General features: G+C 37.1%; 1 protein-coding gene across 1 annotated transcript in view; it reads left to right on the forward strand.

Annotated features, from left to right (window-relative positions):
- The first annotated feature begins 1277 nt into the window (after positions 1-1277).
- Positions 1278-17102, forward strand: part of OPA1 (OPA1 mitochondrial dynamin like GTPase) — a 91866-nt gene continuing 76041 nt past the window's right edge. Inside the window, exons 1-6 of the mRNA XM_019650783.1 lie at positions 1278-1590; positions 5900-6218; positions 6885-6981; positions 8723-8830; positions 9333-9386; positions 10046-10113. Coding sequence (XP_019506328.1) covers positions 1559-1590; positions 5900-6218; positions 6885-6981; positions 8723-8830; positions 9333-9386; positions 10046-10113 — 678 coding nt within the window. The 5' untranslated portion in view covers positions 1278-1558. The remainder of the gene's footprint in view (positions 1591-5899; positions 6219-6884; positions 6982-8722; positions 8831-9332; positions 9387-10045; positions 10114-17102) is intronic.

Raw genomic sequence — 17102 nt, forward strand, 5'->3', positions numbered from 1 at the left:
GCTATTATTTGGTTTCTCTCTCTTTCTCTCCTCTCTCTCTCTCTCTTTTCTAAAACAACTAGGAAGTGATAGTAACAAAGAAATTTTTGTGCAAGTCTACAATCCTGGAAAGATCTATAGTTTGCATAGGTCATTACAGCAAGTAGAAACTGCCATTAAAACAGTCACCATAATAAATATAATAAAGAAAATTCCCAGAGTACTGTATTTGGGAAGTTTGCTACCAGTGGTTGGGTCTACACTTGGTGTTGCGAATGGATGGATACTAACTCAGGATTCTGATTTAAAAAGGAACTGTTTTATGCTTTGTATGTTGGGGTGGGGCCGGGGGTGGGAGGAGGTGCTCTTGAAGTGAAGCAGGGGCTCAGGACCCTTTGATTTGGGTCCTGGCTATGCCACTTATTGACTTCATTACATTTCACAGGCCACATCTCTTTTATGGCCCCGTTTCCTCATAAAACATAAAATGATAAGACAGAAAGGGGAAAACAGTATTTAAAGCCATAGAACTGGCTTAGATTACTTAGGGAAAGAATGAAGATAGACAAAGGAAGGAGCCCAGGACCTCAGAGATCTGGGACCCTCCAACACCGAGGGATTTGGGAGAGGAGGAGGAGCTAGCAAAGGAAACTGAGGAGCAGCAGCTACTGGAGAAAAGGGATATAATGTCCTGAAAGCCAAGAAAGGGAAGCTAAGAAGAGTGCTGAGCACCCAACGTTCTGAGCTGCACGCTAAGAGGTCGGTGACCACTGGCAGCACGGAATTGTTGGAGGCGTTGGCATGGGCCATTTCAACAAACTGATGAGATTAAAAACCAGATGAAAGCCGGTTAAAGACTGAGTGAACAAAATCATTTTTGACGCCTTCTAAACTGCTTATTCCAAACCTATAGCTGGTCTACTTGCTCTAAGCCCCTTTTAGACAGGACCTTCTGAGGTTCTAATGCACTTAACCTGTCGCTGACCCCTCCTCCTGCCTTCCCGAGATTGTTCTAAGGACACGAAAGTGCTCTGTAAACAAAGACGCTGGGTAAAAAGAGTGGGGCAAAGGAGCAACCGTTGGTTTTTATTACTCTAGTACAGTCCTCATTTCGTACTCTTTAGGCTCCTCCATGTTCCCTCAATTCCTAGATGTTCTTAAATTGCTACCACCCGGTGAGAAAGTATCCACCGAGATTCCACACCCCTCACCCTTCTCAATCCTCACCCAACCCTGGACCCCACACCGTCTCAAGTCTTTAACCTGGGAGGCCCGAATTCAGAATCCAACCCGGAAACAAAGAGAGTGGAGCGGGTTGTTTAGGCTCTGAGCGCATGCGCCAGTCCCCCTCGGAACGTTTGTGCTGCGCTCCTAGAGAGGGTGGGGGTGGTTGTTTGCCTGACGGACCGAGTACGGGTGCCGGGCGGGCTCTTGCGGAAGTCCATGCGCCATTGGAAGGGCCGCAGCGGCTTCTCTGTGTCCTTGTTGCCCAGGTCCTCTTCCTGGGTCATTCCTGGAGCAGGAGCCGGACTGGGGCTGACACCAGGGCTCCCGCCTGTGTGACCTCCTCGCTGGAGGGATGTGGCGACTACGCCGGGCCGCCGTGGCCTGGTAAGTGCAGGCTCGACCTGGCCCCGTTATTTCTGGGGCCTCCGGAAAACGGGGTTGTCCCATCAGTACTGATAGCATGTGCAGATAGCCCCTTAGTGCAGACGGAGGGCAGTGGGAGGATTCCGGGATATTTTTGAGAACCCAGAGTGATAGGAGCACTGACTGGGCTTACCTGAGGTGCCAGCTCCAGTACTGGCTCTTGTCCCTTTTCCTTTGCCACTCGAAGGTTCTGGGCGCCTTTCAGTCTTGGCCTGTCTCTGTTGTCCTTTTGTCCCTGCTCTTTTCACCCTTCTGACCTCACTGTTATCTCTGTCTCCGGTTGCTTCTTGCTTTTGCCCTCTCCTTCCCGGATCTCTGGTGCTATCCCTGTGTCACCCATTCCGCGTCTTCTCTCTTAACCCTTCTTCTGTACCCGCGCCGGGCGTGCATTACCCCTGCAGGTACTGTCGCTTGCCTCCGAGGGTGCAGGGGACGCTGCCTCTTTCCCTAGTCCGCTGAGTGAACGTGATTTGGAATCAGATCTGGAGCAGTGACGCATACGATGTCAGAGAGAGTGATTAGAGATTACCCTCTTAATAGCAGCTTTTTTTTTCAGTGTTTGGAAAGGGTGACTTGCTTTTGGATACGAGGTGTTAAATGTGGCACTACCTTTCTAATCACACTGTTATTGTTGGCCTGGCCTGGTTTAATCCTAAGTAGAAAATCATAGAAATCTTTTTATTTCTATGGGCTACTGTATGCATTTTAATGAGATTAAACATGACTATCTTTACACGCAGTAGTATCCTAATATTCTTAGATACTTTCAGAATTACTGCTGCAGGCATTTGATAAGAAGTAATATGCATTAAGCAAGGTTAAAAAAATGGTTTTCACAAATTAACTCAGCTAAACACCTGTCTTGAATTTTTTAGAACGTTTTAAATGGTGTAGATAATTTATAGTGTTTATAAGAAACAGAATCCATTTATTTCATGAAGCTTAACTTGAGACTAAATTCAGAACTGGATGATATACAATAGCTTTTGTCAATTAGAATAATTGAATAAGTTATTTCTAATCTCATGGAATTTTAATTTCTGAGTAAATCCACAACCCTCTGTACTGAAGTAAGTTATTTACAACCTTTTTTATTTCTACTCAGTATTTACTGGGGAAACATATCTAAGTTTCTTTGAATAAAAGACTTTGGAGAAAATAGCATCCTTTGTTGGAGCAATTAAGATATGTGGCAAAAACTTTTTTTAGAAGTTTAAAAACTAATAACTGATATTTGTTTATTCAGTTGGATGTTGTTGTGCTAAATTGTTTCTAAAGTTACTATGACTCCATAGAGTTGTGACTTAAAAATGTCTTATATTGATAGCAGCTTAGCTAAAACTAGCAGATAATTTTTTGTGGGTTAAATGGCTTTTCATTCACACGTTAGTGGAGGTTAGTGTAATTAATGTTGAAATTACATTTATTGAGCACTTTTTCTGTGGTCATTGCTAGGTTCTTTCACTTTAAAAAAAGACTGCTGTTTAATTCTCCATATAACATGTGTTCGTTCAGCAAATTTATTGAGTGTCTACTGTTTGTGAGGCATTAGGCTATGCTTTAGAAGTACAGTAGTAGGCAAATCAGACAGGATGCTGACCTTATGAAGATTGCAGTTTATTGGTAGAGACAAATATTAATCCAATAATTACGCTATTTTGTAATATAAATTTTGTAAGCACTAAAGAAAAAGTACAGGGAGCCAGGAACTGTGGCAGGGGGGCTTGAATAAGAATGAAGTTTCAAGGAAAGGAGGGACTGCTTGAGGTGAAACCGATTGTGACAGGAATTAACGGGAGTAAGAGTAACGTAAAGGGCTTAAATAGGTAGAAGAGTTATGCAAAGAGTGGGGTGGGTATTAAGGTCCTGAGGTGGGAAGGAGTATGGCACTCGAGGAACTGGATGAAAACTGGGCTGGACGTGAGAGGGAGGGAGGTAGGAACCAGACCGCGGAGGACTTTGTAGATCAGGAGTTTGGATTTCATTCTAAGTGCAGGGGAGATGTTTAAAAGATACGCAGGTGAGTGCCAGTGACCAGATTTACATTTCAGAAGAGTACTCGGGTTTTACTGTGGGGGACACCTTGGTACAGACCATTGTAGCCACCCAGGTAAGGAACGGGGGAGATGGGAGAAATGGAAGATTTGATATCTGTGTTGAAGTAGAATTAACAGAACTTAAGGGTGAGGGAGGTATCAAGAATGTTCCCCAGGTTTGTGGGTTATGTAACTGGATACGTGCTTATGCCATTTTCAGCGATAGGGAGTATTTGGAGGAGGGTCAGGGTTTGCGGGGAAGGAGAAGGAGGGATGTCAAGGTTTTGGACCTCTTGTAGTTGAGGCACTTTTTGATACCTGAGTGGTAATGTTGAATAGGCAGTTGGATACCAGGATCTGGAACTTAATATTTGTATTAGACATAAATTTGAGAAACATGGGTATGTAGATAGTATTGAGGAAATGGGTGTGGATGAAATTGCCTGGGAAGAATGTATACAGTGAGGACAGAAGTGGGTTTAGATCTAAGCCTTAATGAACTCCCAACATTTAAAAGGTAGCTGGGGAGGAGGCAACTGAAAGGGAGTGACCAGTGAGGTGAGAGTAAAAAACTAGGGAAGAGAGAGTTCCAACAGTGAAGAGGTGTCAGTGTTGTCAAATACTGCTGAGAGAGCTAAAATGAGAATTGAAAAACCAAATGCCCATTGGAAAGCTTTCTGCACACCGAAGAAGAGCTGTTTCACTGAAGTGATACCAATGGAAATGAAGTTGGTCTGGCTTTTAATAGAGTAGCTAGAGAACGGAAGTGGGGTCCTTTTTTCCCTCTCTCCTTTAAGATGAGAGAGGTTTGACTTGTGACTCCTGAAAAGGCGGGAGAAAACAGAATTCCAAATAGAGGGATTTGCCCTTAATGGGAGGAAGAGCGCTTGCTGTAATCTTCCCGGGGCTGTGGGGAGAGGGGGAGCTGGAAGCATAGGAATAGGTACAGTCAGTAAACAGCATGTTTCCTTCCGTTTTCTCTGTGACGTGGGCTCATCTGCTGGGAGTTGGAGCAAGTATGGGGAGATGTGGGAGGTTAGAGAAGAGTGAGAAATGTCTGCAGTAGTCCTGGCATAAGAAGACGTAAGTGATAAGCGAAGTGAGGTAAGATTGTCAGGCAACCTCCGAGGCCTAGCTGAGATATCTGTCCAGGAGGTGTGGTTTTCTTCCGCAGTGCCTCATTCCCCTGGTGCAGGCAGGGAGAAAAGCGATAACAAGGTTTATCCAGGGTTTCTATTTTGCCAGTCAAGTGAAACAAAAACTCAGAGGACAGGGGACTAGACGATTGCAAAAGAGTTATTGAAACTATGAACTGGGGAATTTAAGGTGGATAAGTGGGTAAATAGATAAGATGGGAACAAATAGGTAAGAAGATAGAAGTATCAGTGACTTGGTTGTCCTTATAGGGTCGAAGATGGTTGTAGTGAAAGGGGATTATGGTCTGAGAATAAGATGCCTGAATTAGCGATTGCTGACTATAACTCTCTGATATAGCTATTATTTTAACAGATTGAAAAAGTGAGGCTTTGATAAATTCATAATTTGCCTTTGATTGCCCAACTAGTAAGCAGTGAAACTGTGATTGGCACCAAAGTTTATCTGACGCAAAAGACAAGTAGATGTAGGAATAGAGTTGAAAGACGTTTGAGCTAAATGTTATGGAACCAGGAACTGTTCCCAAAATTGATTAATCTCTGCAGTGTTTAATATCAGTAAGTGGTAAGTGGTAACTTTAGTTTCCCCAGGTAGAATCTCATGGTTGTTATTTTACTCTCCTTTTCCCTCCTCCCATGTCTAGTCTGTCATTCTACTATGTACCTTTCCCTTTCCTTTCTCACTGCTGCCACCTCATTTTAGTTTCTTTTCTCACATCTGGGCGACTGAAATAAGAGGACAGGCTCTGGAGTCCTACTGCCGGAGTTTGAATCCCACCTTTACTCCTTATAACAGTGTGCACTTAGGCAAGCTACTTACATTTGTGTGCCACCTTTTCCTCATTTGTAAAATGGGGATAGTTCATCATAGGGTTATTAGCAGGATTCGGTGGGGTAGGCCATGCTGCAACAGTGCCTGACACATAGCAAGCTATTAGAAAATGTGTGCTATCGTATGACGTAGGGTGGTTGGCCACATGCACGCATACGTGTGTTTTCCCTTGAGTATATTGCTTTTGTATCATTTCCTTTGTGTTTTTACCCTGTGTGATCTTTCTGCCATACCCATTTTTCTTTCAGTGAGGTCTGCCAATCCTTAGTGAAACACAGCTCTGGAATAAAAGGAAGCTTACCACTACAAAAACTGCATCTGGTTTCACGAAGTATTTATCATTCACATCATCCTACCTTAAAGCTTCAAAGACCCCAATTCCGGACATCATTTCAGCAGTTCTCCTCTCTAACTAACCTCCCTTTACATAAATTAAAACTTTCCCCAATTAAGTATGGCTACCAGCCCCGCAGGAATTTTTGGCCAGCAAGATTAGCTACAAGACTCTTAAAACTTCGGTATCTCGTACTGGGATCTGCTGTTGGGGGTGGTTATACAGCCAAAAAGGTGAGTTTAACTTTCCTACTGCCTTTCCAATTATTCAGCATGATTATTTTAAGTTTTATAGCATAAATAATTTTTCTTTAGTGCAATAAAATACAATTGGATGTTTAAACATTTATTGTGTGTCTCTACTACATGCTAGGTTGTTTTAGTGGTGTTAACTAGTAATAAGAAAATGCCTTTGAATCTTAGTTATAATTATAGGAGGTACATACGGCCTCGTGGAAGGAACACTGTGCTGGGAGTGAGAGCACCTTGGTTTGATGTTTCAGCTTTGCCATTTAGGAGTACAGATAGGAAAGTGAAGTGGCCTGTTCATGCAACCTCTTCTTGGCTGGGACCAGAGGCAAGGTGTCCTGACTCCTGGTCTGTCTTTCTTCTACTCCACAATGTTGTTTAAATCCAAATCATGAAACCTACTTGAAATAGGAATATTTCAAGTTTTTTGAATTTTTACATTTTCCGTAGTCAGTAAAGGGACATTTGCAATTTTATATGCTTACTTGCTAATTTGTTTTTAGAAGAGTTGAGACCACTTTGTTTCTAAAAGTTTTGAATATATCACTCTTAGTAGATTAGCGTGTTTTAACTAAATAAATTAAAATAATCTTCCTTATATTTTTACATGGCATTCAGAGCATTTGATTGGCATACTTTCTTCTCTTGTAGACTTTTGATCAATGGAAAGACATGATACCAGACCTTAGTGACTATAAGTGGATCGTGCCTGACATTGTGTGGGAGATTGATGAATATATTGATTTAGGTTTGTATCATCAACATTAAAATAACTGGTTTTTGGTCATATCTCCAGGAAAGAGAACTAGTTATATTGAGATTGTTTCCTAACTTGTGAGTTTAATGTGTAGCAGTTTTATTTTAATGAAAAAAAAAATAGAATATCGAAGAAAAACTTTAAAAGAAACAAAAAGTATCCAGTAGTCCATCACTTGCACATAGCTGCCACTCTCCTTCTGGAGCATTTTCTTTTAATTGTACCTATCTGTGTATGTGGTTAATATTTTAGTTTCCCTTTTAAAAATTGCATAATCATAGTGAACATAGACTTTGGTATCTTATCTTTTGCTCCCTAACACATTTTGTCAGTGTTTTCCATACTGCCGAGCAGTCTTCCCAAACATCATTTTCGATGTTGTGTGTTACCCAGAACAGATGCACCATGACCCACCTACCAAGCTCTTTTTAATGGGATACCTTGGTTACCTCTGTTTTTTTGTAACCAGGTTCCTTAAAAGTCTGCTAGTGTCCAGAGTAATTTGTTCCTATTATCAGCCACTGTCCCCCTTTTTCTAATAATAAGTAGTTGAGAAAAAAGTATATTTGACTATGATTACCAGTAAGTCATGGTGATCTTTTCAAAAAAATGTTTTAGATGAAATTGTTTTTCTCAGTCTCCTTTTATAGACTAATTTCTTAGGTGTATATGGGGGTGGAATTAATCTCTACATGTACTTATTCATAGCACTTTCTTAAAACTGTGCTGTGTTGACAGGTGTTTGTAGAAAAAGCACTTTTTCAAATTCTTTTTCTAATATTTGTAAGGAGAGCTTTTTAGACTTGCTGCATTTGCCAGTACCGTGGCGTGGAGGCTGAGAGCCTGGATTCTGGACCTAGACTGCCTAGACATAAACTCTGACTGCCCTGCTTCTTTGCTGTGTGCTTTGGCCCAGTTCCATAACCTCTGTGTCCCAGTTCCTCATCTGTAAAATGGGTTTGATGATAGCTGTTTTGTAGGGCTGCTCTGAAAATTAAGCAAGTTAATGCTTTTAGAGCACTTAATAGCTGACACATGTTCTTATTTTGAGACTATTTATGTGTTTTGGTCTTCAGAGAAAAATGAGAAAAGCCCTTCCTAATTCAGAAGACTATAAAGTTGTACCAGACTTGGACAAAATTGTTGAGTGTTTTTAAACAAAAATAAATGTTTGACCATTTTATAAATAAAGCTAGCTAAAATAAAATAAAAGCTTGCCTTGGGCTCTTAGTTATTTTCCAGTCGGTAACAGGTGTGAGTCTTCTTAGGGACTATGAAAGGAGGGAGAAACGTAATGGAATTCTCTTCTTGAACTTGAACTGGGATATGATCACTTTTTTGAGTTAGGCCAAGTGCTATAAGAGATGTTTTTCTCCTTTTTCTTTGATTCTTTGCCTCTTTGCTGTGACTTTCTCCCCCAAAGTACTTCTGATTCCAGTCCATTATTAACATTGTTAATATAGTGCTTCTGTCTCAACACATTTAACTTCTAAACCGAAGGTCTCCATCTAAGCCATATGTTTGGCGAGTCTCTTTAAAAATGTCATGGCTTATAGAATATCATCAGAATAATATATTGTTTCAGATATATGTAGCAGTTGTAGTTGTAATGGGGCAAAAATTGAAAAAAAATTTAATTTAAATTTATATATGATGATTATTTAAATTTATTAGTGTTTTAATAATCAAATATTTATTTTGAGAATGGTTTTTTTTGTTCTGTTTTCTCCAGAGAAAATTAGAAAAGCCCTTCCTAATTCAGAGGACCTTTCAAAGTTGGCACCCGACTTTGACAAAATTGTTGAAAGCCTCAGCTTATTGAAGGACTTTTTCACCACAGGTAAGAAAGGACCTGTGTTCGATCTCATTTAAAATGTCAGAAGCCACAGAGGAAAAATAATTAGATGTATTCATTTGTCTATTCCCATCTTTTAAATGAAAACATTTAGTACAAATGAAAAACGGGGTTTTGAAAAAAATAAAAAATAGACAGAGTTTTGTTGTGCAGTGATTTTAATTTTGGTTTAGCCCAACAGAATGAAAGTTTGCAAAAACTTAAATAAGCTAGGATTTAGTTGGTGAGGGAAAAAAATATCACTTGTTTTTGACAAGTAGATGAGACTTCCTATGTGTTTGCTTTTCATAGTTGGTTTGAGCCAATTTGGTGATTTTTAAAACAAATTTAATTTTGATAGACCGTAATGAGTAGAATTTACTAAGGTTAATCCTGTATTTGCCCAATTACTGCCTTATCAGGATATACATCTAAGATCTCAGACATCTGTTTTCTCATTCCTATTAAGTTTTACATTTCTATTTCCCCTTTTGCTGGTTTTTCACAGGTCACAAATTGGTTAGTGAAGTCATAGGAGCTTCTGACCTGCTTCTCTTGTTAGGTGTGTAAACAGACATTTTTGCTGACCTTAATATGCCTTTTAAATGCTTCTAATAAACTAGTTGCAAATAAAATTGCAGACCAAATTTATAATGCTGCTTATGCTGAATTTTAAAACCCCAGAGTTATATTGGGCAAATTCATTCTCCTTTAGGTGGAAATAATAAAACAATTCTTTTGTGGTAAAACTAAAATTCTAAGATTAAAGATATTAAAAAAAAAATTTGCTTTACCAGAGTATTTTCTTGAAATTGATCTGATTGTTTTTGATAATTGAAATGAAAAGTAATTTTAGTTTGTCTCATCTGTCCTGTCATAGTTGACATTTTAAATTTATTTTTTTACTAAATGTAGTTTGTAATGGCAGTGGTATATGGCTAAACTGTAAGTACTGTCATGTAAAATAATTCTTATCAAAGATTGTCTTATTTTTTATTGTAATTTTCAGTGATTTTTAAAAAAAAATAGTTAAACATGTACTATAATTAAAAAAAAATTTTTGCATAGGTTACCAGTATGTTTCCTAAAATAAGAATAGTTTTCCAAAAAAGTAATACTTGCTCTAAAAATCCATTTACCTTTTAATCGACTAAACATAATTTAGAATTTAGATTATTGACATTACTGGAGAATTTAAAGGACTGCATATTTATCTTTAAGGTTCATCTGGAGAAACCACATTTAGAGCAACAGATCATGGACCTGAAAGTGACAAGCATTTTAGAAAGGTAAGCATAAAGGAGAATTGGGTAGTCTTGAAAGATTTTAAAGTTTTTACCTACATGGAAGATTCGAAAATGATAGCATCTGAGGAGCATGTATGAAAACACTCATGTAGAGTATTGTTACTAATCTTGGTACAGAATGCAAGGTACTATACAGCAGTTTTGGAAATATAACTTGAAAAACCCATTTCCTTCAGATATGGTCTGTGAAATGTTAGATTCAAAGTTTTGTCCCCAACAAAGGGTTTTGTTGTTAAATACGTGTGGGAACACTTGGTAGAAGAGAAACAAGCAGGCTGCTTTTCTCCCTGGGAGTCCTCAGACCTTAATGTACTCGTGTGTCGTGAAGCTCCTCCAGGAGAAGTCACAGTGTACAGCGTTGTCCAGATTTATTTAGCAGCAGAACCCGTTTTCATGAAATATCTTCTAGGGACCTATGTTTCATGGCATACACTTAGGGGAAATATTAAGGAAGTAGGCGAATTTTTAGGGGATAAATTAATTCTGTTACATTGATGGTCAACAAAATTATGGGGTTATTTAGGGTTTGTCGATTTCAACACATGCATTAACAAAATCCATATGAAAGTTTTAGGAGAAATGCTTAAGTAGAATAACATACTTGTATACATTGCTCTATGTTTATATTCGTACGTTAACCTGATATTTTCTTAGTCTACTTTTTTCATCTTTGGGAATTGGTAAGATAACTGATTCCTTGAAAATTTATAAAAATAATACCTAGATAGATAATCTGAAAAAAATACTCTATGAACATTTTAAAATTAAATATGAAATATGTAGCTTTTATACTTATGGTAATTATGGTTTTAATACATTGCAAGGAAATCATTTCATGTTCATTTGGGAAGCAGGAAGAACATAATTCCTATGTGTAGGTTTCTGTCTTTCTTCCTGTCCTTCAACTTAACTTTTTACATGATTTTCCAAGTTTGGTTATCAAAAGATTTTTTTTCTTTTGCCTGTTAACCTGATCTTCTGGAGAAAATGTATTTCGAAGTGTGTGTGTGTGTGTGTGTGTGTGTGTGTGTGTGTGTGTCTGTGTGTCTGTGTCTGTGTGTCTGTGTGTCTGTGTGTGTGTGCCTTTTAACTTGATCTTTTTTGATACCTTTTCCATTGGCTTTATTATAACCAAGGGACACCCTTAATTATTGATGTTACTGGGGAGAAAAATTTGAATAGAAATGTGCCAATTATGCACAGCTTATTTTTGAGCCAAGGCCTTGGCCCTCAATGCAGGTAGACTTACTGTACAAAGAAGAGCTAATCTAACTGGGGAGAAGGAACCCTTGTTACAGATATGGTAGTATGTTTTCAAGTGACAAGATTTCTCGTTGCCTGGATCAGTTAGGGGAGGTCTGCATCTCTGCTTTTCTCTGATATGACCTAGGATTGCTTTGGTGAATGAGAAACCTTTTGGGTTGTTGGAAAAGTCATGACGTATTTTTTCTATGTTTTTCATTGCAAAAATGTGTCATGACTTTAACGACAACCCTATATTTCAGGGCCTGACTCAGATAATGCTCTTACAATCCTACTAAGGTGATAAATGAATAATCAATCAATGATCAGGAGGTCTACAATATAGAAGAAGCAAGAGAATAGATCTCTGAAGTATATTTATAAATTTGATTTTATATAATAGACATGAAAGCAAATATATTGCTTTATTTTATAATTTACTCCTTTGCTTGTTTGAACATAAATGCCCTTGTAGACTATTTCCTTTGAACGTTTTCTTTATTTTTTGTGATTATCTTTTCCATTAAAAACCTCACTAATTATTATTTCTTAACTATTTGTTGTAAATACTAAATCTAGAGTAGTAATTAAGCTGCTTTTCTTACAGGCTAAATCAAATTGTAGCAAATATTACTATAAAAATTTGCTATACAGAAAAAGCATGCCCAGCCTTGAGTAATAGTTTTAATTATATTAATATGCAGCATTATGTTTTCAAGGCTTGCCTATTATCTGTGGTACTTGAGGATGATGAACCATTCAGACAAGATGTAGAAAAACTGATTTTAAGAGACCTATCTACAAACTAATGTTCGTTTTTGTGTGTTTTTTTGTAAGCCTGAAAGGAGAGACCTTAGCTTAGCCTGAGCATTTTTTAAATTACTCTAAAATTTCAAGTTTGAAATTTTGGGCAGTGATCAGAGGTGGTAGGATGGCATCCAGAGCTTAGCTGATACCTTTTTGATTGGTTTAGTCTGGTATCTCAGAGCCCCAGGTTTAGAATGGTATTCAGAGTTTGAAGCAGTCGTGCCTTAGCTTAATGGTTGTCTGTTTTGTGCCTAGGTTTCTGGCTAGACTCTAGAAATGTAAAAGTAAATGTGAATCCGATTAAAAAAAATAGTAATAAATTAAAAACATTACAACTAGAACTAAAAAAAAGATTTGTGCTTTCTAATAGGTGAACACATCTGGAGAAGTGCTGGCAAGTAGAGGAACAGTTAGGACCTTTCAAAGTCAACTAAAGTGAAAGTGACGGGGAGTTGAGGGAACACAGATGTCAGATTGTTTGACTGGAGTCAGAGAGAATGAGCAACATGATGAAGTGATTACCTGTGGTTCCCAGTCTGGGGTCACTAGACGTTTAGGTGTTCTGGAAAGTTGTAATGGAGGTCTTCAAAAAGTCTACAAAAAGCTTACTTTTCCACATAATGATGTATGGGCTAACTAAACATCAAGTTTCTTTTATTTTGCCTGGCTTTGTATCCATTCAGTTTGTGGACAGTACTTATATATGTTACATTGATCAAAACTTCTGATATGTATCATTGATTAAAAAAAATGGAAAAATACTGAAATCACTTTTAATAAATGCTGTTGTTAATCAGAAATTTTAAAACTTGTGTCCACTGGAGAAAAATATTAGTAAGAGCCCTTGGTGTGAACTGAATAATACGTTTGAGACCTTTGGAACTACTTGAAGACAAATTGGGAATTGGAGTGGTGAGCTTGTGTTAGTGAATTAGTGGACTCGTCTGATTTATAAATCAATATTTCTGTATATCGATCATAATACATATATGTGACAAGACTACTTAGTGTATCTCCTTTTTTAGATTCAGTACGATCATTGTATTCTAGTGGAAATTATTTTGCTAATGAGACATTTTATTTGTGCTTTTGTTGTATCATGTTTCTGATTGGTCATAAACATATCACAGAAATAAGGAATATAGTCATTCTGAAGATTATAAGCACATCAATTATATAAAATATTTTAAGAACCTTTTAAAGACTAAATCACAAAAAAAGTGGTATTGCTGTTTTAAATAACGGGGGTGCCAAAAAAATGTATACACATTTTCAGCGATGTTAGCACTTTGGTCAACGTTGCTCAAGCAGAAGTTTGCCGTAATCAGAAGTGTCTGGACGCTGAAGGTAACCACTTTGAGCACCTCTTGTAATTGCGGAAGTCAAACGTGACTTGTATTCATCTTTTGTTATCAGTATATATTAACACAGTTTTTTCCTTTCTTAAAATGTATATACGTTTTTTGGGCACCCTCTGTATAATTATTCAACATTACTGCTCTTCTTTTCCCCATATTAACTAATTCTTATTTGTGTGGCTTATGTTGTACCTCTCAGCTGAAATGGCTGTCTTTCCTCTGCCTCATTTCCACTCATCCTTGACCCAGCTCAGTTGTCACCTTCATTAAGGCTTCTATAATCATTTTAATTCCATTAATTATACTCTTAACATTTAAAACACTTTCCATATGAAACACTATTTACTCCGACTTACATTATTACTATTTGATGGAATATTCTTGCCACAGAATCTCTGTTTTCAGAACACCTAGGATAGTGCTGAGCTCTTAGCAAAATTAGTTGGTTGATTTAACCCAGTAAAAGAGAGGCTAATTTAAAGTAAATAAATTTGATTAATGCCAACAAGAATGGGCCCAAAGATTTAATGTAGTGTGTCTTTTGCTCTGGTAACCTGTGAATTTCTCTTGGCCTTCACTATTTGGCGACTATTGAGAAGAACAAGAATGTGAAGGTAGCACATGTATGTGGTATTTGGAATTACAATGAAGCAATGTTACTTAAGTACTACTTATATTTCTGGGATTCCTCATGTAACAAGTAATGTAGTAACAGTGGCAAAATGAAATCCTAACAACCAGAGCCATCAAGTAACTTACAGATGTAGGAAACTTACGTTGCCTAAGCAGGTAGCTAGCAACTTATACTTGGTTAAATTCTTAAATCGCTTGTACTGGAGCGTAGTAGATGGGAAGCAGAGGGATCAGAGAAAGAAAAGCAGGGAAGATCTCCATAAGGAAAAGTGGAATGGCAAAACAGGCAACCTTATTTTCTTCATGATAAGCACACTGCACTTTTATGTCATTTAAAAACCATTACAGGGGCCAGCCAAGTGGCTCAGTTGGTTAAGCACTCACTCAAAAGAGCGAGCTCTGAGCAACAGCGGTTCGATGCCCGGCCCTAGTTGAGCTGCCAACAGGTGGCAGGATGGCTTAGCTAAAAAAAAAAAAAACCATTACATAAGTACTGTGTATATGCGTATACCACTTTATAGGAAATTTAGAACAAAGATGATTTGGTAGAAATTGTGATATTGATAATACTATTGGTAATAAACTGATTTGTTTATTTCTTAAAACTATTATTTGTAGAAATTGTCCAAATAATAAAATAGGATATAGTTAGTATTTCTGAATTGGAGCAAGTTAAATAATCCAAGTGGAAAGGTGTATTTTCTTCTGATAACCCATAATAAATATTTTCCGTTCACTATAAATATCATGAGCAGAGTTATGTATTACTGAGAAAGAAAAAAAAATAGTTCTTTTTAGTTAACCAAATAGCAGAATTATTCAAACTGAAAAGTAGTTTAGTGAATAGAAATATTTTTTCAATGGAAGGGAAAAGATACCTTCACTTTCATAAAGTTGTTTTCTGGATCCAAGTTACTTATAAAAAACTAACATAGCGGGAGTTGGAGAACTTTTCCTTAAAGGACCGGATAGTAAATATTTTAGGTTTTCAGGCCCTAAGATCTCTGCACTACTCAGCCAGCCCACCATAGTTAGCTACTCCTTCTCCAAAGGATAGTTTAAATATGCCTTCCAAAAGGTATTTTAAATATGCCTTCCAAAGTATTGTAATATTACCATTTTCTTCTTTTAAATGTAGATTGAACCTGAAGGTTCAAAGGTACTTTGAAAACAGTGGAACAAGATGGCGCCAGGTGTAAGCTTTGTAGGCATACTACCTACATTCAGGTCCGTTTTTCTGCTTTTGGAACTGTGTGGCCTTAGACAGGTTCCTCAGCTTTCTGAGTTTCTGGTTTCCTCTTCTACGAAGTGGGAAACCCTACCTGATAGAATTATATAAAGCCCTTTAGCACAAGACCTGGCACATAATAAAACCAAATAAATATTGGCTATTAGGATGATGATAACTATGATCATTATTATCTTACCATTTGAATTAATACATGAGTTAACAGCATATTAACAGTCTTTGACTAATATCCCCCCTTTTCTGAATTTCTATGGAATACGTTCTAGGGATTATGAAAATGGGAGAATGGATTGTAGGGTGGATGGGTAGCTTATCTACAGAATAAGTATTTTTTAGGAAACCCGATTTGAGTTTTATGTTAGAAATTTTGTGTGCATTATTAGGTAAAAGTAGGGAGTAATTTGATTCATACAAGCAGTAGACATTTGTGAAACTTGCTAGGTGCTGGCTCTAACAGACCTAATGTGTCAGGCATTATTCTAGGTGCTAGGTATCAAAACAAACAGGATATGGGCCCTGCTCCACTATAAATTTTTAAAATACTGTTAAAAAAATACATTTTAAATGTACTCGCATATAAATGACTTATAATTTCAAGATTATTTCATTTTTTTGTATGAAATTCAACTTATGGGTTTAACAGCATTTTCAGTTGATATTTTGTTTTCTGGAGTTATCACTGATTTTCTTAATCTTACAGTATGATTTTTTTTTAAATCAAAAACACTGTACATAAAATATGAGACTGAGAGCTGCAGTGTCATTGACAATAGCTAGGAGATATTTAGAGAGTATCATCTGTAGTTGTTTATAATAACTTGTTATTTATATCAGTTATCCTTCATATGTAATATATATCATTTAAAAATATATTCTGTTTCTTGAGAAAAATGTTTGAACTTGTGAAAATATTGATTTTAAAATATGAATTTTGTGCATTTAGGAGTGTATCTTGCACAGTAGGTATACTCATTTCTTCGCCTTCCTTATTCCACCTGACCTTAACTTAGAAGCTCTACAGCTCATCACTTGATATTTAGGGTGAGATTGATGCCTAAAATTGGGTAAGGGTAGCATCCTTTAGTCTTATAGTATAGTGTAAATAGCTTTTTCTGTATCTAATTTTTGTTTTCTTCCTGCTTTTTTCAGGAGGTAACAGTTAATTTCAACTATCTCCACATAACAGTGCTTCAGTAACAGACTTGGAAAGAAAGTGAGGTGTCACTAGAAAGAAAGTGTTTTCTTATAATGTAATAGATATTAGAGTATTTACTATACAATTTGTATATAGATATAAACAATGGATGAAGGAGGGGTGTTTAAGGAATTAATAAAAAGAATCATGTCCGTGATAGGCCAGCACAGTTAAGAAATGTGGAATATTTTCTCACTGCTTTGGCATTGTATAAATTAGAATACTGGCTGGTATGTTAATTAAAGCACAGGTACTCTACTGTCTTGCAAATATGGGAATTCTCTTCTTTAAAAGGGAATTGTTTTGAGAAATCTAAACACTATTAGAAGTGACTATGGTAAGTCACTAAATGAGTAAAAATAAGTTAATAAAAATAAGTTGGATCTTTCTGCTTGATGAAAAAATAATATAAAAAATGAAAACATGACAAAAAATTATGGGAATGATGAGAATAGTGCATTGGCATTGTCTTTCTTTGATACCCTTA

The sequence above is a fragment of the Hipposideros armiger genome, unplaced genomic scaffold (genome assembly GCF_001890085.2).
Source record: "Hipposideros armiger isolate ML-2016 unplaced genomic scaffold, ASM189008v1 scaffold_8, whole genome shotgun sequence".
NCBI lineage: Eukaryota > Metazoa > Chordata > Mammalia > Chiroptera > Hipposideridae > Hipposideros > Hipposideros armiger.